This window comes from Amblyomma americanum, chromosome 1 (genome assembly GCF_052857255.1).
Source record: "Amblyomma americanum isolate KBUSLIRL-KWMA chromosome 1, ASM5285725v1, whole genome shotgun sequence".
Taxonomy (NCBI): Eukaryota; Metazoa; Arthropoda; class Arachnida; order Ixodida; family Ixodidae; genus Amblyomma; species Amblyomma americanum.
The window spans coordinates 321,864,369-321,884,883 of record NC_135497.1 but is presented as its reverse complement, the minus strand read 5'-3'; the positions used below and the strand labels follow the sequence as shown (position 1 = coordinate 321,884,883).

General features: G+C 45.9%; 1 protein-coding gene across 1 annotated transcript in view; it reads left to right on the top strand.

Annotated features, from left to right (window-relative positions):
* The window catches only part of LOC144115400 (nose resistant to fluoxetine protein 6-like), a 55,114-nt gene that overhangs the window by 3,760 nt on the left and 30,839 nt on the right, over nt 1–20,515 (top strand). Inside the window, exons 2-5 of the mRNA XM_077649773.1 lie at nt 1,923–2,510; nt 10,309–10,520; nt 11,509–11,620; nt 16,120–16,204. Coding sequence (XP_077505899.1) covers nt 2,153–2,510; nt 10,309–10,520; nt 11,509–11,620; nt 16,120–16,204 — 767 coding nt within the window. The 5' untranslated portion in view covers nt 1,923–2,152. The remainder of the gene's footprint in view (nt 1–1,922; nt 2,511–10,308; nt 10,521–11,508; nt 11,621–16,119; nt 16,205–20,515) is intronic.

Below are 20,515 nucleotides of genomic sequence, written 5' to 3'. Positions count from 1 at the left end.
CATTTTAGGACCCATTCTATTTTTACATCAATTATACTGTAGAAATCTAGAAAGAATGTAAATTTGTAATTTATGCTGACGACTCCACAGTATTGCAAGGACAGATTTGGAAAAAGTAAGAGCAGATGCAATCCAATTTTGTACAAACTACAAGAATGGTGCCGAGAAGACACTTTGACGCTAAATATATTCAAAACTAAATGTATTCTGTTTCGTACACCAGGAACGTTACCTGCAATGCCTTCTAACATCACTGTCGGCCCGTACTCATTTGTACTACAAAACTATGGGAAAAATTCTGGGCGTATAATTTTCCGAAGACATGGCCTGGAATGAACATAATAAATATTTATCGAACTAATTGAGCACGATTGTGGGACTGTTAAGCAGAAACCGCCACAACCTCCTGTAAATCAAGAGAAGACTTATATAATGGATATTTCAACTCGCAATTACAGTACTTCGCCTCAATCTGTGGCAATACAGCCAGTTGCAACATAAGTAAACTAACCTTGATTCAAAAGAGAGCTATCCGTGTTGTTGAAAACATTACATTCTTGTAATATACAACACAGCTTTTCCTCAAACACAAGATACTCGAAGCGCAATACGCGCGAATACGACCTTTTGCAGAACTTACAAGAGGACAGTAGCAAAAAACTTTGACACGTTCCAAAATTTTAAAAGGTGATAACTACGAAGACAACCGTTTAGATATCAGTCACTATGGTTTCTTTTGTTCTCCCGTAGAATGTGCGAAAAACAAATAATAAAACACACGCTGCCGTACACACCATAACCTGCCTCTATTAAACAAATTGATATCCTGACAATGCAATACAAAAGTGTTTTTGAAATGTTACTTTTACCTGTACTGTTGATGCTTTAGCAATCATTCCGGAAATCAGTGTTGCTTTGATTATTTGATTATTCGCATTTTTAATATCATTGCTGCCTGAAAGTTTTGCCACGCGAAAAAAAAAACTTTTACCTATTTATAGACAACTACCTGCGCTGTAAAAGTGACTACTATACGGGTGGTTATAGCCTCGTCAAGCGGCAAACAAAGCACCTTTTTCTCCCGCCACCTTTTTGCTTCTGCAAAATAAAAGTCGATTGATTTATTGATTGATACGGCGCAACCCGTTCGGCTAATGCAAACAAGCCATGAAGGTCTACAATAGCTAAACGATTTATATCTGCTATACATTAGCTTTAAGTTACAGAGAGGAAGAGAGAGAGGTAAACGTTTAATTCATTGAGAAACTCGCAGTTAGTTTGGGTGGCCCCTCCTTCCAGGAGCCCGTTGGCTTTTGCCGCCGCCCTTGCCCGGTTGACCAGCCACAGCTGGCCTTCCGAATGTGAGCTGGACAGCGACGCCTCCCAGTCCTCAGTTGTTGGGTTACTGATTCTTGGAATACCTGGATTCTACAGCTCTGGCTGCAATTTAAGCCCAAGCAAGCCCAGACCTTAGGCAATCTTTTACTTCATGCGAAGCCTTAGTTAATGAACAGCATAACATATACATTTACCTGCAGTGACTTCTCATTCACTGCTTTAATAAAGGCATGCGGGCAGATTTTATGCTTTCATGCTTTAACGCTGTAACAACAAACTCATAAAGCAGACTGACAGCGTTTTCATTTGGGCTTCTCGTAACAAACGAACAATAAAATGCATCACTAGGGATGCGAAAACCGTACAGAGCTTATGCAGTTGTGCGCTGGTCGTTCGATGGCTTCTGCGTGAGCGCAGAAATGTAGGGCTTGTCTGTACGCAGACAAAAACCGCTGTGGGATTTAACCACGCTTATTTAATTCATTTCACTGCAGTCATTTCAGTGGAACTACCTTATAACGTCTCTGTACCCTCTGTGTCCTGAGAGATAAACCATGTGCTTCCTTTTTTTTCTCGTTGTGAAGGGACACCTTCGCGCCGATGGAGTTCTAGTCCTGTGAGTCTGACTGAAGCAGCAGCGGCTGAGCTCTGTACGCTCGATTTTAAGAGCCGCTCAAAAGGCGTGCGTACCTTCTTCCTTCATAAGACTATGCTCTCTCCGTTCACACGTAGTTAGTTCGATTAGAAAGGCAGGCAGCACGCACTGCACTTATTCACTTAGTTTCAGGCATTCTCTGAGCATTTCTTAGTCAGAATGCCCTCTCTAATCCCGGCAGCAAAGGGCAGAGGCAATGGCCCATTCACGGCAGGAAGTCTCTTGACCACTTGCCTCCTGCTTTTGCTGGTAACTCAGTGTTTGTGTGCTGAAAGTACGTCAGACATTTCCAAGGTGCACACTACTACACCAGCGATGGCGACGGCTGTGGACACGATAGCAAGGGACGACGTTTACTTCAAGCGGGTGTTACAAGAAGTCGTGGCTGAGAGTTTCATCCAAGTACCTGCTTCATTAAAAGGCAAGCTGCTTGGGGCCAATGTGCGGCCCGTGTGCAAAGCAGCGCTACGGAGGACATTCCGCGCATTCGAGAACATGGAGCCGTGGGCGTTGAGACGTGAGTGAACGCTCATTTTTTATGTATGGCGAATTTTCTGGAACAGAAATGCTGCGGGTGGGAATGAAAAAATGTCGACTGATGAAAACTGCACCATATCTTGGTGGCGTCAAACTCAGTGACGCGATATGCATCCTGCGATATATAAAGTTACCAGGAGACAAAATTATCTGATACGCTGATTGAAATGAGTGGCACAAACGTGGAACTGGAGTCATGCATGAAAAATGAATCAGGCTCTAAAATTTGCAAGACATAATTGGAATTAGAATTTCATTGTACTCATAATGGAGCCGCACAACTACTGCAAAAATTAGCTCGAAGAGGCGAGGAGAAGGAAGAGTTTACTGGTGCTAACAATTAGGACCTAATTTTTATGTCTAGCTAAATGCGCAGATCAAGTTAACAAAGTGAAATTCCAAAACTGGGACATCGCAAGTCGCTTCGAGCCACGACAAACCATCCCCTTCGCCATTCCCAGAGGCTATTGCGCCAGACTCTTTTTTTTTTCATTGCAATCATACTGCAACCTAGAAAAAGCAAGCAGGCGAGCAAAAGCGCATTAAACCGGAGATAACGCCTAACACAAAACAGCTATTATGAAAGCATACATCTCAATTACAGGAATAAACCTAAGCGAGTAAACACACATGTTACGAAACAAACAAAACATGCATAAAATGTGACAAGGACAGTAGAGCAGACGATTGCCATAGATAATGCTAGCCAAAAGTAAAAAAGCGAGGAAACAACAAGAATGCAGTGCATGCAGTGCTTTATAGAAGTCACAAGCCGATTCAGCTGAATAGATAACTAGCAGCAAGCAAGGCGATTTAGTCGGTGATGGTTAACAAAAAAAATTAGTTTTTGTTAAGAAAGCAACACTACGCCAGCCAGCGAGTCATTTCGGCTCGTCGCGCACTTGAGCCATATGCCGTATGCCATGGCCGACGAACGACCATTAGCCGCCGTTGCCTAGCAACGCCGCAGCCGAACTCCAACAGATGGCGCCACCGTGGACGCAGCTGCCGTCACCGCTCGCTTCACCAGAATTGGCCTCGCGGGGGCTATATATATATATATATATATATATATATATATATATATATATATATATATATATATATATATATATATATATATATATATATATATATATATATATATATATATATATATATATGCACTTCGCGTCAGTGTATTGTCAATATAGAGAGTGCGAAATAGACGCAACAACGACAGAACGAAGCGAGGAAGAGACAATTCGCTCAAGAGACGCTAGAAGAATGCGCCGCACGACTCGAGAAGCGTCGTAATGAAGATGCGGCTAGAAGTAGTGCCACGTCCCGCAGTGACTCTTCAACTGCGGAAAAGACTGTTTTAAGTTCTCGAGAGCGTCGGAATGAGACGCTGCGTAGAAGAAGTGCCGAGCAAACAAGGATTTCGCAATTCAACTAGCGTTAGCCAGAGTTAAACCACACCCAATATTTAGAAATGTTTTTACGTGATTTATACTGCAGTAAAATGTCCGGATAAAAGTTTCTCGTAGCGTGAGTCTGGAATGTTTCAATATTGCCACAGCGTTAGTCATTCTACATTCGCCGCCATGCCGTCGGACTAGGTTAATTCGCGCCTGCCGGACTTACTTCTCTTCCGTGCTCGAGCGTCCGTCAGCTGAGCCGTACAGTGTAGCGCCTAGCGCTTTTCATGCCTAGTTAGGCTTTCAACGCTCTGCCGGCTTTCGGTTACAGCTTGATGAAGGCCCTGAGTATTGCCTCATATACGACGAGCTCCGAGGAGTCTCTAATTTCTTAGCTACATCCCGTGAACACAAAGCCTGTTCAAAATTCAAGTCGTCACTTGAGAGGCTTAGCTACTGAGCTGTTCTCTCCCTTATCCTGCGCGTACACGGATTGAAGCCAGGCCATCCAGCACTCCCTGGGTTGCCCCTCATTGTTTTCACAACCGCCTCGTACGCCGGCAATGTTTCTAGGCGATAAGTTTGAGAACGTTGAGGGCTCGCTGGACAGTTACAGCCGGAACGCGCGGTTCAATCGGTGGGACGAAGATCACAAGCTGCGGATTGTCTGTTTTTCCCTCCAACACGCCTCTAAGACGTCGTTTCAAACCACGATTCCGAAATCAGAGCGTGGTTAGACTTCCGGAGCGAGTTGCTCCAGTTCTTCCAGAGCGTCGCCATGTTCGCGGAGAACGTGACGCCGCTCTTAAACCGCACTGATCCTTCAATGTTGGAAGCGAAGAAGGTGCGGCATCTTACAAGGAGTCGAAGAGAAGCGGTTCGGCACGCTGGTGCGCAATCTTCCCAGGACCGCGATCGATTTTGCTGGAGAAGCAACAGGCATGGTGCGCAGCCTGTAACAGAAATTTGCGTGTTACGGCTGACCGGGGAATATCACTGCTATGCGCTTACACATGCCGATGCCCGGCAACGAGAGGGAAGCCTTTAAGGAGCATAGTGCACAAAGAGGTGCAGAAGCTTCACTGTGTTAAGGAACACCCTATTATGTGAGCCATCGCAGGTGTTTTTCGGAAAGAATAACGTCGAGTCGTGCAGCCAGTGCCACCTCCCGAGCCGCCTGCACCGTATGCCAAGACAAATAGCGACGCGCTACGCCGCCCTGCTCCAGCATCGCTGGCGTTCTGCTGTCTTGCGACTGCCGCGCCGCACCAGCGATTACCGTATTCGACGGCACTGCCTGACTCACGACCTCCCGTCAGGAAACACACCTGTGGCGCACGTCGAACAACCTTCCCCTGTGCTCCCACTGCGTCAAAGTAAGCCAGATTTTAGGCCACTGCCCGCACTGCCTCATGGGCCTGCGAGGGTTTTCGCGAAACGCACCCCGGCTACGCATTGGTGAACGACTCTGGGACATCGATCAGTCTCTGAGTGTCAATATCTCAAGTGCGCCCTCACCACGACGCCACTACAGTTCACCGTAGCCACGTCGGTTCTCTTCATCAAATCTCTATCAATCCTCTAGTCCACCCTGATGAAGTGAGCATGGTGACATCCGGCTGAAGGGCTGCCATCGTTTGGCATTTTTGAACATTCTCCACTCACCGACTCGATTCTACGACACGACCACCGACTCTTCGCTTTGACCACCTTTCCACGACCAAAGCAGCCTCCACTTGACTCCCCAGCTCAACAGAGCGACCCCCCTCCGTCCGATCACCTCCCCGACGTGCTTTCCAGGAAGGGAGCAAGTTTCAGCTGAAATCTTGATTGTTGCTGACAAACACCCGTGTCTGGCCATGTAGACACCGTAGCCGATTTCTCTGTTATGAGTCGTGATCTTGCTACTGTCCTGCGAAACGTTCTGACCCCTTGGCACGGAACGCGAATACGGACAGCTAGCGGCCATGTGTTGGCGCGGCTCGTAGTCTGCACGACTAGCATATAGATTAGTGGTGGAACCTTCACTGGCTGTAACGCGGTGTAACGAAGCTGCTGCGCAGCAGTCTTGGCTCAATGCGGAAAGGACCTGTTCCTTGGCGTCGATTTCCTTCGGGAAAGTAGCGCGGTCATCTACCTCTGTGAACAAATGGCGATGTTCTCAAGACAGTGCGCCCATTGCCGCCGACGGTGAACCTGGCAGGACAGCTTTTGTCACCAGCTTGTTTATCACGGTTGCCTGCTACAACCTAAGTGAGACCCATAGGATCGTGTAAAGGAGACTGACATTATTGCTAAGCCAACAAGTCTGCTTGGCCGGGGAGTCTTTGGCATGCCGCACCAGCGAAGTCAGCTTCTATTAACGAACTTTCGCTTGAAATACTGCCATTTACCGATATAAACTGCAGCAGCATATTTCGGTGAAGTTGGCGAGGCAGTAACCGGTTGTTTGTTATAGATATTTATTGAACTCCAGAAATCCAGGGACTAATACTATGACAGTTACGGCTTATGTGAATGCTATCCTAAACCGCTGATCAAAAATCAGGCTTGCAAACCATCCATCCATCATAGGTAACTAGGTACATTGCGATCGCCACCGACTGCCTCAGCCGGTATTGTGAGACGAAGGCTCTTCCCTGCGGCACCAGTGCTCAAACTGCCAAAATCATCATCTGTAGAATCTCCTCCGTCACAATCCTCTTGCAATAGTTTTAACAGACAGAGGCGCGGTGTTTGCATTAACACTCTCAGGAAGCTATGCGGCGCAGTGGCGCAAGTCACCTCAAGAGATATGTTTACCATTCTTAAACGAATGGACTGAGTGAGACGCTAAATAAGACGGCCGCCGATATGCTTTCATGTGCATAGATGCTTATCATCGGAACGGGGACCACGTACTGCTTTACGTGACATTTTCCCACAACACTGCGCTTCGTGCCGTTCCGTCTGACGCACGGTGGCGAGGCCGTGACTATGCGGGACGCAGTGTTGCTGCCAGATTTTCCACAACTCTCCATCGCTGGCGCTCAACCATTCGTTCGGTGCGCAGAGGCCGCCCGCCGGCTGGCTAGACAGCGAAACCGCGTAGAGCCAAAAAGCGATGCTCAGCGCTACAATCTTCGCAGAATGGAAGTAAGTTACCAGCCGGGCGATCAAGCGTGGGTTTGGAGCCCAATCCGCCTTCGAGTTCGCTCCGCGAAACTTCTGCGCCGCTGCTTCAGCCATACGAGGTACTACACGAACTCAGTGACGTCAATTGAGAAGTGTTCCTCATAGGGATTGTGCGTTCCTCCAGGCGGCAGGCTACAGGCGAAAGCCGAAATGTATACGTCGCCAGAATGATGCCTTAACACGCCCTCTCGGAATACTCCGTTCAAGTCCGCCTCAAGGCACCACTCAATCCCGCCGTGGTTACGGATCTCTTTGCCTTTCCTAGCGTCATCGTGTCGATGCATTTTCAAAGCAGAGTGACAATGCCACATTCCCAGTCGGTCTGAATAAAATTGCTATGTCACCTTGCTCTGCCCGCAAACGCTTCCGCGGGAAGGTACTCAAGATTGTGGTCGCACATTGTAGACCTTAAAGCAACCGTAGTATCGGCGCCATATAAAAAAAGCACTACCACAGTACAGTTGTGAATGTCGTCATCATTACGGAAATCATTTCGCGCACCAGACAGCACTCACCACTATCGTCGGACTCTTAAGGCATGCGCCGGTTATTCTTCTGTAAATTAACTGTTCTGTCTGTCTTCAATGACAGCCCTTTTGTGAGGAACACTTTTTGCTAATCCTTGGTTATATATAGAGATAGCCACAACTGAAAAAAAACAATTATTTCACGAAGTGTCCACTCAAAGTAGGGCATCTAAGGTGAAAATACTGCGGCAGAACAGGAATACTTCTGCCCTCACGTAGAAAATAACCTACAATATTAACACGGTTTCCTCTACAGAGGCTGTCAAACAGTGCCAGAAGGCGAGGTTGTCTGTCTTATTTTCTTTATTCCCCCGTTCATCATATCTCCGGAAGTTCTAACGCCTGCATTTCTAGTGCCCACGTTCGCCGAGTTCTTCGTGTGAGCCTGTTATTGGCGCGTCTTGCCACGCATGGAAGCTCCCAACAAACCGCAGTCCTGAAGTTTTAGTGCCTCCACACACAAGGCATCAGCGTATTAACGGAAACGCGGTTATTGTTAGCTTTTGCCCGTAAGCTCAAGGCATGGTAAATACTTGCATGCACTTGTCTGAGAGCAGCAGCGACCTGTCCCGCCGAGCATAGTGTCTCCTAGAGTGCATCCTCTCTTTATATGTTATTTGCTGAGGAGAGCATGTTGAGTGCATTCGTTTAGTGCTTAGTGATTTTCTTATTGCCAGTTTTTAAATGCTTCGTTTGTTGAAGGAGAATTGCTTTTGCAACGACCAGAAGCGTTTATGCGTAATATCTGACCTTGCCTCGTATGGTAAACCTCTAAGCGCCTTATGCCGATGTTACGTTTGTGAAGCTAGCACTAACAAGACACCCTTGCTTTGTAACGCTCACAACTCTTTACAAAGAGTGAACACGACGGATTATTTAGCTGTAATAACCCACTTGCTTCACAAACGAGATTTTTGCGTCCTGACAATTACATAGCAAGAATTGTTGTATCTCAAAAGTGGCGAGCTCTTCGCTTGAGTCAGGTATATAAATCTATCGTATGCACTTCAGAGTTCAAAACCAAGTACAAAAATTAACCTTTTTATTGTATTATTTTTGCATTATTAGTGACAGAAGTTTTAGAAACGCATCACGGAAAGCTGTTATTTCTGCCTTCAATTGACAGACAGAAAAGAATGTCTTACTGCATTATTAGTGACAGAATTGTTAGAAATGCATGAGGGAAAGGTGCTATTTCTGCCATCAAATGGCAGATAGAAAATAATGTCTCCAAACAAAAATCCCGACAAAAGCAACACAGTGGCAGAAGCTAGTGTGTTTGCTTGGTTCTTCCTGTAGAGATAGTTTTGAGCGAAAAATATTTAATATGTAAAAACAGTTTAGTCTCACAGTTCTCAACACTTTATACAACTCTCAGGTTTTAGTGGCATCTCATCTATTTAATAAGCACTTCGGCAGAAAAAAAAATTCTTTCATGGGCTTCATGCTGTTATCAAAATTTAAATGACAGCATCCGTACTTAGTCCTGGGTCACTGTAAAATCATATATTTGTCACATTTGGCTGCGACTTCCGCTGCAACAAAATTGAAGTCAAGAAGAAAATCTCTACTTTTCCTACAAAAGAAAATGCTTCTAATAGCATAAACTCAGTCTTTGGTATTTTAAATGCCCACTGATGTCTTGAGAACAAGGAGAGGGCTGAGTCGGGCTGGTTGGATCATGTTGAACGGCACGACGAAACCAGGCTGACGGACGGGATGGACAGAAAGACACACCAGCGCATGTGTCTCTCTCCTCTTCCGTCCCATCCGTCAGTGCTGTTTCGTCGTGCCGTTCATGTCTTGAGAGTAAGTACTAGACAGGGCTAGAATGTTTTTTTTTGTATCTCTTGAACGACATTTTGCGCAAATGAGATTGGATAGGACTTGAATATTCAACACACATAAGGCTTCCTGTTTCGAATTTGTCAGTAATATCCAATTTTACACAAGTTGATTGTTCAATCCGAATAGATCAATACGAAAGAAAAATTGCTGCATGTGCAAGGTTATCTGCAAAAGTATCGCCTTGTTTCCTTCAAGCAGAGAAATACTACGGGTATTATTGCGGTGACAACTACGGTTCACTAGCTTCTACAATGACGAGCTTGCGCCTCGTAACAAAAATTAGCGCTCTTCTCCATGGCTAGTGCTGCCAGGAACTCTAGCTGTAGCAGCAATTCGCTTTTCTGAGATTACCTTTGGTTTACGCCATCTGTCGCTATTCTTAAAATCGTACCTGACGACATGGTTCAGCCTTCTTTTCTAAACTGCGAAGTATCGGACCGGAATTGGATGGATGAAGCTTACTGAATCAAATAGGCCGGAAAATATTTTAAAAAAAAACGTGTCGAGATGTCGTCGCAAGTTCAAAGCTTGGTGAACCTTGAAAGCAATTTGCAGGCGCTAGTCAGAGAGGTATACATGACTCATTGCGGAAATCGGGAGTATGAAAAATATTTTGAGTTGATTACAGCATATTGGCATTTGAATATCATTCAAAAAAGTGTGGCTGTTATTTTCAATTTAATACGCCAGCTCATCTCGCTCTTGCTTCATTGGTCGTTACAGTATCATATATTTTATTTCATGCGACATGAGCATGAAAATATATTGAATTCAAGCGCAGGGCACTTTCTTGCTGTAAGATTTTAGCGGCGTTTACGTGTTCATGCAGTGTTTGATGCGAGTGGAAAGTACCCAACGGGCCTCTTCCAGCTAAATCGCGTAGACCTCGGAGCCTTCGACGAGTGCATCGAAACGGAGGTACGGGGCGCTTTGGGAAATGAGCTGTCAAGGGGCCAGTATTGCAGCCTTGAGCTCAGTTTCAACAACTTTACCACTTGGAAGAGGCTCCTGACTTATTTCTCGGACGTCATACAGCCCAGGGTAAGTGAAACCAACCTGTGTCTCGAGTGTCATATAAATGAGGTGAACTTGCACCAAGCAAGCTCAAGTATTGACCTTTATTTTGCTGAGAGACCGGTTGCTCTATGGCTTAAGGGATGTGCTGCTCAGCAGAGGGGCTTTGTTATATAAGGTTACGCTCAAGAGTTCTAGTCTGCAGCACATATTTCTGCATTCTCGGAATGAGCAATGCTGTAATGGCATATCACGGGAGCACCACCAATAAGTGTGGTATGTGCTGGGGTTGCGTCATTGTCCGTTCAAACGTCGACTTCGCGATAGTGCATGGCGATCGTGCATGCACGTTATCTATAAGCTTTTCTTGAGAAAGGTCTCTCCTGCAGGGAAATTTTTTTGAAGCGTATTGTATTCAAAAACTGAAGTTCAAATTACTGAGTACACCGGCCAGCTTTTCAACAGATAGCTTGCCCGTTAAGACCTTCGAAAAAGCTTAAATTTTCCAGAGCGCATCAGAACTTATCTTACTAATGAAATTTCTGCGTGCGCAAAACACCATGGAAATGGAGATTTCAAGGGCACTATAAAATGTACGCCTGCAACTACTCGACACTATGTTTCTTTTTTTATCACGTTGACTGTGACCGATGTTCCACTAAATGTTATAAATCTGCATGGAGACCGCCTCTCATTTATTTATTTCATCCGAACCCGCTTGAACAGATTCGAACTGAAAGAGAATACACGCCAGAGCGCTACGCAAACCGATTCTGAAAGGCCTAAAACTGCGCAAGCAGTTTGAAAAAAAAAATGCTTCGACATCGTGGTCCCGGTTGACGTGCTCGTACAGTGCTTGTCGTCTATGGTCCTTACGCCCCAGATGTTACTTCCCATACAATCGATTTCAATTGAATAATTCCTGTGAAAATGCACTTTTTTCGCATGGCGCCACTTAGAGATCTGCATTGAACTTTACTTCGGAGGTGTGTACCTTTCTTCCTTTTTATTTCAGTTGTTTGACTACCAGGACGAACTATTTTACATTGATACGCACTTTGTCCGCCTTGGGATCTGCCTTCTCGACGAATGCTCCAAGCAAGATGTACAAGCTCTTGTAGACTCAGGTACGTGTGAAAGGTTTCTTGTTACAAAAACGATAGCAAAAGGATATAACAGCAATTACATGAGCAATTTGGGCTATTTGGTACCTTGCTTAATGTTCAAGAAACTCAAGAGACAGAAAAAAATGCGGAAAAGAAGTTAAAACGCCGCTGTTAAATGGATTCCTCAATTAAAACCCGCATTCTTCAGCGCTTACAAGGACGCAAATAGTGCGAACATTCAGTTGCAGCTTTTCTTTCGCTTTGCGCTTCTGATCCCGAAGTCTGCGGCTAAACAATAATAGGTGCATGGTAAACTAACGACGTAGTAGATAGCTGGCGAGTCCAGTTCTAGCTACAGATACTACACAGACAAATATGTTCCAGCTTTTCATGTTATGCAACGATATCAATATTTACTTAGTATGATAGTCGAACAATTGTTCTAAAAACCATAAAACCACTACTGGAACTTCATTCGGCGACAGAAGCGCTCGCTAAGAGTGCCGCCGCCCTTCAGGGAGCCGCGAACAGTAGACCGCGCCGGGGACGTATGGTGAGGTTTCAAGAAGAAAAAAAACATGCTTCCGCACCCATTGTATAATTTTGGTGTTTTTTTAAAATTATCTGATAAACTGAAACAAAGGTCGCGTATCCACTACATTTCGTAATCCTGGGCCGCTTGACGCTTATATGGAGAAAGATCTTGTTAGCAGTGCCACGGCTGGCTCTTGACCAGCGATCGTCTGGCTGCTGCGTGGAGACTTGTCATGCAAAGTCGGACATTGAAGCATACCTGGCCCGCAGGGGGCATCCGTTAAATCAGATGTTTGGGTGTACTGTGCGTCGCGGACCCCGCGCACCCACGCTTAGCCGTGCGTGGCAGTGACGTATCCGGGGAAAAAGGGCTCCTGGTTGCTGAGCGAATGCGGAGCGTTTAGACCTCTATGGCCCTTCGGCACAGGTAGCGCACCACTATGGCCCAATAGGCTCCTGCAGAGGGCACATCTGGCCTGGCCCGACCGGGAGAAATAGGCAGTCGGCCTTATCTATCCGCTGCTCTGTCTTTCACTTTCCTATCCCTTCCTTACAACTCTCCGGTCTTCTATGTCCGGCTTGGTTTTTCCTTTTTTCCAGGCGAGTAGGGTTAACCTTGTGTGGCTAACTACCCGTTTTACGCCATATTAGGTTATAGCCGGTGTATACAGCTGTCTTGGGCAGGACTTGCTTGCAAGTTCCTTTTCCCGTATCCTTGTTGTGCTTCATGATGGGCGGCTGGCACTATTGGCGAACAAAAATACATTTTGTGGCTTCTTTATTCTCTCCACTGACCGCCCTTCAAAACGAGGGCGCACCGAAGTGACTGCTCAATTCTTTGCAACAAGCCTGATTTTCCACGCTACCATGTAGTGTACAGCGTAGACCCCGAGAAAACTGCATGGCTTATGTCACCATTCCTAGTTTCGAGAACTCTAACCGACGCCGTAGGACAAGGTTACAAGAGGAAAAAGTTGGTAAACGGAGATCTTCTTCCGAAAGTTCTGTGCAAGCATCAGTATAGAAAACTGTAAGAAATCAAATCATTCAGAGAATTTTCACTAGCAATAATCCCACACCGATCACTCAGCCCTGTTCGTGGAGTGATCTTGGATGACGACCTGGAATAACTAAGCGAGAATGAACTACTGCAAGGACTGAAACACCAAAATGTTACTGATGTCTACAGGATTAAAATAAGACGAGACAACAAGGAAACTCCAACGAAGCACTTTGTCTTCACCATTGCGCCTTGCATACATCCCGACTCTGTGTGGATAAGCTACACGAACCTCGAATTCAGGCAATACATAGTCAATCCCCGTCGATAATGCAAATGCATCAGGCATGCAGAAACGGCGCGCAGAGTTGCCGGGCCAACAGACACGCACCAATATACTTCGCAAGACCATCCCGCTGATAACTGTGAAGTTGACTAAGCCTTTGCGTACTCTGAGGGCAATCATCTGGCTTATTCACGGTCATGTCCAGCTTGGAAGAAGGAAAAAGAAATAGTTACACTAAAAGTCAAAGTGAACATCACTTTCAGAGAAGCTCGAAAGCGACTTTCATTGGTTCAATCAAACATTGAACCAATGAAAGTCGCTTTAGTGGTGCAACAGGGCGGGCCATCACAGCGGTCTTCGGCGCCTGTACAGGCGACAGAGAGTGAGCCTGGGGCAGGGCCATCCGCGCCCCCAGTGGAAGCAGCTAGCGCTACTCCCCCACCCGCAAAACAGGCGGCGCGAACCACACAGGTCAACGGGCCTCAAGGCCACCGCTTCACATGGCGAAGTCTAACTCACAAGTATACCCATGCGTTCTGGTTGATCTTAGAGCGCCTCTGAGGAGGCGATGGACACAACACGCCAGGGTATTCCTTTTCCGTCGACATCCCAGGGATGGCGGAACTCCTTAGAGCGTCAAAAAAAAAGAAGCCCCGAATCACGGGGACGAAAACAACGCGATAGTTTTTCCACTTCAAGGATGTTTGCAAAGTTTACCCGACATTCTTTAAAGCCTGTACTATTAGCCATTTTTTGTTATCCTTGCTCTTTTATAAAAGTGCACAGAAAACAAATTTTCTATATAGCTTGAGCATGGCGCACGATAACCTTAGATGCTTATGCGCCACTAAATTCAACACACAAAGAGCATTCCTGAAACGTGCGGTGTGCACATCAACCCATGATGTACGTGCGACTGAAACGTCACATATATTTGCTGCGCTTGGGTCACCGTCCTGGCTTCAGTGACAAGGACTTAAAACATTACGATGTGTTATAGTGTGGTACGTTGAGCAATAGCAGGCTTGTGATTTTAATGGACGGTTTAATGCATGGCTAAGCACCTGAGACTTTAGCCGAAAAATGCCTCGTAACGTCGCCCTGGCTGTTGCTATTAACGGCATCACGACGTTCGCCTCTCGAAGGTATATGGGCACAGTCATTCGGCTTCGCTTACGGTACTTGCGCAGTAGGGAGTGTGTTCACTTGATCATTTTTTTAACCTTAGTTTCCAAGTGCAGGTCTTTTTTTTTGGTCTCACAAACAATCATTCGGCCACTGTTGCTGAAGATTCATTCATCGGATTTTTTCCGTGCATCCTGATACCCAATGAGTTCAATGCAAACAGAATTTTCATCGCTGTTGCATATCATGGCTTACGGAATGAGAGGGCTTACATATGGTAGTGTTCTGTTATGTGACGGCTCCAAAAAAACTCATCGGTTTCTGCAATCCAACACGAAATTATTGTAAAATGTGGATGCTTTTATTTCTGTATATTGAGGAGGTACGCAGTGGTGCATGTGCAAACATCAGATAACCAACCTGAGCTAAATAGCGTACACGGAGTATTGAAAGGCGTTTATATTGTTGTTTCCATAAAACAGAACGTTAATAAAATAGACGTGTAATGGGTTTCCCAAATAATGCTTCTTTGCAAGGAAAATAACTTTACCTGCGGACGACAAGAATGTGAAAGAAATGAAAAGACACCAGCTTCTCCTGCAAACTACATTGATGTCGACTAAAAGCGTAAAACACTGGTGTCTAAGCCATTTCATTTTGTGCGAAGAAAAGTACAATTGCCCTAGTATTTTCCGCAAGAGTACCGTGTTAACATAAATATGATCTGCTGTACTGAGGCGGGCAATTAAGTGGCGCCTTTAAACGAAACGACGTTTGCAGGCTAGGGTGCGGATGCGTAGTTGAAACCACCATAGATAAAATTCCCAAAATAAACTTGAGTCGGAATTTCTGCCTTCGTGTCAGACACAAACGTACAGCAAGGGACGAGCTCCAGCATGTATTCCCTTTAAAGGTTCCCACATCCTATCTACCTCTACTCTCCAGTGCATTACAAAATATTTTACTCTACCCTAAAAGAAACTGTACGTGGGCTGCAGAAGTTCCTACTGACTTGAGTGCTTCGCAACAGGTAATGAACAGGACGTACTTTACAACGAACTGCTACGCTGCGTACTTCGGTGTACACACTCTCAATCTGTGTATTCATGTGTCGTGTCATAGTAACGACCCCATTTTATACACTGTGAGTGCTGTACTGTTCAACGCTTGTGAAACGGCGTTATTCTTATTTCTATTCTTATTTCGTTAGACTTATTTCTATGCCCGCGCTCCCTTATGATTAGCAAGCTTGATGAGAATGTTTAGTAAAATTCATGTATGAACGTAAGCACACACATTCACTACGAAAGTATCACCCCTTTTCTCTCCTGTTTCATTAAAGTCCTTCCCCTCCTCCTCCCCTTACATTTATTTATTGTATGCAAATTGGCAGCCTTGTTTTAATTTTCAAGGTTAACCAACACCTTTTAGGAGTATGAATCCTCGACGCAGTCGTCCTTAAACGAAAACTTAAGAAAATATAAACAATAAGCCCAATTTGCCTGCAAGCAGCCCCGGAAAATTGGCAGCCTTTTTATAGTCTGTTAATAGCTCGAATCATCCTCTGTTTCACAGTGACCCCTTCAGTCATCACCGCTGGAGTGTTGGACTGCACCACAGCTGAGCCTCAACCGTGGGACAAAACACAAATACGAGTCACGTAAGTTGCTTTTGTGGTGGAAGAATACCTCAACGAAAGGGAGCCGGAGTTGCAAAAGCACCCTGTAGAGCCTTTGTACCATGTTACGCACTCGCCGTTCTGTCAAAGTTTCGCATGAACTCTTCCGTAGAGATGATGCTTCATTTGCACTCAAGGCCATGTTCTGCTAATTTTATTTGATCAAGTCTGGTAACTAAAGCATCCGCGAACGGTTCGAAAGAACTGACAAACGGCGGAAGCCTGTCATGCAAATGTGATTGAGAGGAAAATGGGTTCTTTTATTTTGATTATATACTGCTCGGGACACGCGGAACATTATTTCGAAAAAAAACGCCTATAAATAAGAGAAGTGGAGTACTGCATTGATACTTTGGTACTATCGGTGTATCCCATCACAGGGCAACATGTCGGTAAACATATTGAAGGGGGTTTTCTATGTAGCGTACGTGTTAACGCTTTTGTGTAGTGCCGCCGCGGTGGCTCAGTGGTTCTGGCGCTTGGTTGCTGACCCGAAAGACGTGGGTTCGATCCCGGCCGCGGCGGTCGAATTTTGGTGGAGGCGAAATTCTACAGGCCCGTGTACTGTGCGATGTTAGTGCGCGTTAGCGAACCCCAGGTGGTGGAAATTTCCGGAGCCCTTCACTACTGCCTCCCTCATAGCCTGAGTTGCTCTGGGACGTGAAACCCCCATAGGTCTTTTGTGTAGTTTTTCCTGAGTTTGATCACCATTTACTACTGCATCGTGACTTTCGAGAAGTGTTTGCTGTATTTTATTAGCGAGTAGGCTCACTTCCGGGCATGTTGATGCGACGAAAACTTATGTAGGAAAGCTCCACTTTCATCGAACTTTTTTTTTAATTCAAAGGCTTGCCATGTGGCACAGTAATGGGCTGACAATCAGATAAAGTAGGGTGTGGAGACTATTTTCTTCAAGAAAGCTTTGCATTCTCGGGCTCTTAGCATTGTACGTTAGCCACTAGGACAGGTGTTCCTTCCTTGCAGCTGTAAGTACATCTTCGAGTTCTGCGACTTGACGAGCAGAATTGTGGCAGCTTGTGGTTGTGCGATCGCCTTGGCTCGGAGAGATTACAGTGTCGAGCAACGAAATACGGAATAGTGATAGTACCTACTAAGTACCTAGTGATACTAACTAAGAAATTTTTCTTGGCAAAACGTTCGTCTTTTTTCACGTAAGAATGATAGAAACGGGCCATGCTTTTGTTTTTTCAAAAAGAACAACATGCAACCCTCAGAAATTTGGTCTCTCACTTTAAGCGATCGTTCGGTTATAGTCACGCTGTTGAGTGGCTGCCTCTTGTGGTTCCTTCACTGCAACGTTCATGCGGCTTTGAAAGTTACCACAATTTACATTAACAAATTCGCGTTTGTTCCACTTGATGTTTTTCGTACGGCCTGCGTTTACGTGCTCTGAATAATTAGCACCAAACATCGATGGCGTAACCTTAGTTTTGTGCCGTACTGAAGAGAATTTCTGTCACTTAGAAAGTATTTAGCGAACACAGTAAATGAATATAGACGTCTGCACAAAACTGAGTACGGAACGTTGCAACTGAAGAAACAATGACGACACGGCCGCATGTCTCACATAAAAGATGCTTAAAAGTAAAATTTGAGAGTCTTTAAATTCAAAAGATGAGCCTAATACAAAAGGCCTATTTTTCCACGTAATTTTCGAGAACGGAAAGACAAGAAATCAGCAGATAATTGAATGGTTTGTCGTCAACCTGCTATATAACTCAAATCAATTCATAATCTTTTCAATCACTGCTATTGGCGTGCATCCTAACATAGGAAACTTGGAGGCACCCGCATTGCCTCGCTCTTCCATTTGTAGAATTCTTCGTTCACGCCCGCTTTACGCGTTCATGTATGACAAAGCTGCTGCTCATGTCGCGTCGTCTGCCAGCTGCGTAGAGCGACAGGTGAAGCTTATAAAAGTTCTCCTTTCAGTTTTCGCTTGCGTGTTCAAATAAAAGATATAAGGAGCAGCTAGCTGCGTCACACTAAAGGCAGACCTGCAAAGCACGAAAAAGCTGCGAATAACGCGAGAACCTGGCTCCGTTGACGCTACGCACGCGGCGCGAAAAACAGCTGTTTGCACCAAAACAGCTTGGTAAAATCTTTTCGCCCGGCGTCTGCATCTTGACCACGCGGCAGTGGACCTTAGCCTATCGGCGCACAGGACTGGCTCTTGTTCACCTCAGCACCGCGGAGTGACGCGATGTGATGGACATAGCGCGCGCCCACAGCGGCGTGGAATTTTCAAACTAAGTGAGAAATGCGCAAGAACTGTTGCCCACAAAAAATGGCTATCTCTAAACAAAAAAAAACTATAATCGCAACAAGGTGTATATCTGTAATAGTTAAAAAGTATAACTACTAGAATGTTGTAAATCAGCTTACGTGGTAATATGATTCACCTGTTTACTGACGTCCACCAGCAGTGGTATTACTTTGCTGAAAAATCCATCTTCTTACCTCCAAAAGGCTATATATATTTAGAAATTACTGTCCAGCTTCCCTGAAACATGCAATATAAGAGAAACTTGCGGCGGGAGCCAAACTTTGTAGCGGTACATTGGCCCGACTGCTACTCAGACATAGAGAGTATATACGATGCCGACGCCATTCCCTATGAGAGAAGCCACAGCTTCCTTGGTGCTGTCATCGACAGGAACCTCTCGTGGAGTCCACATATCTACGACATGAGAAAGAGACTTATTGCGATTGTCCGCCTCCTCTACTTCCTCGGGGGAAAGTCCTGGGGAGCATCAGTGCACTCGATGCTACAACTGTACCGTTAACTATTTCTGGGCTACATGCGGTACAGTCTTCCGATATTCAGTTCCATTAGAAAGGCAAATATCATGACTCTTCAAAGTGTGCAAGCGCAAGCTCTCCGTATCTGCCTTGGGCTGCCTAAATGTGCATCAACGGCAGCCACTGTTCTTGTTGCCCGGGAACACCCTGTTACTACATACATTGCTGTTGACACCATGAGAACGCATATTCGGCACCTCGCACGGGTTCCCTGTCATCACCTCGCAACACTTCCAATAATTAGGCCGCGTACTGCATTCGCCAAAGTCATTGAAGCCCATCGCGCATATCTTCCATCGGAGCTCACCCCTGCGTCAAGAACGTGCTCTCCCTTATGGAGTCTTCATGAACCTCGGGTTCACCTGGTATTACATTCTGGCATTACGAAGAAAGCTGGTGTATCACTGCCCGCTCTCAAACAACAGACATTGAATCACCTGCATTCTTACCACAGTCACCGCATACATGTTTACACAGATGGATCAGTTCAATAGACCAGTCCTGCGGGGTCGGTGGTGATACCGGCAAGACCCATCTTCATGAAAGTGAAGACGACCTATCCAACATCTTTAACTGGTGCGGAACTCGAAGCCTTACGGGCTGCGGTTGAGTTATTTAGTCAAGAATCTCCACATGACTGGACGGTTTTCACCGACTCTAAATCAGCCCTTCAAGCCTTGCAAGCTGCGCTACGCCGCGGGTCGCAGGAACAACTTGTTGCTGAGATCCGTCTACTGTACCACGGCACCGTATCCAAAGGTCATGACATCGTTTTTCAATGGCTGCCAGGACACTGTGGTATTAACGGTAATCACCAGGCCGATGCGGCTGCGCGTTCTGCTCACAACGACGGACTTCCAGTGAGGACCTCAGTATCAAGACCTGACGCTGCGTGTGGGATTCACCCTTTGGTGCTGGAGCTCGCACTTTCAGCGTGGAACACGGGAAAGTTTTGCAACCTCCGCCTCAAGGCACTTGACCCTGGACGGCGCCTTCGTCTTCCACGTAACTTAGCACGCCGGGAAGCAACATTGTCATGCCGTTTATGGATCGGTGTTGCTTTTACCAACCACTATGATTTCCGGATGGGGATGGCCGACAGTCCTGTCTGTGAAAGCTGTGGTTGTGAGGAGACCATCGCTCATCTTCCTTGTGAGTGCCCTCCATTTTCGAGTGCAAGACATACACTGTGTTGTGCCCTGGACCGCCTCGATCCTCGCCCATTAACAGAGCAAAAGATCCTCGGTCCGTGTCCACAGCAGTCGACTGCCCTCAAGGAATACAAGACACTATTTTCCTACTTGAGTGCGACTGGATTGAATGACAAACTGTGACAGCGTTGTGCGTGTGTGTGTGATATGCCTTTTCCCCTTCTCGCTTCCTCCTTTTAGTCCCCTAATTCCTCTTCCCCAGTGCAGGGTAGCCAACCGGGACTCCTTTCTGGTTAACAGCCCTGCCTTTCCCTCCTCC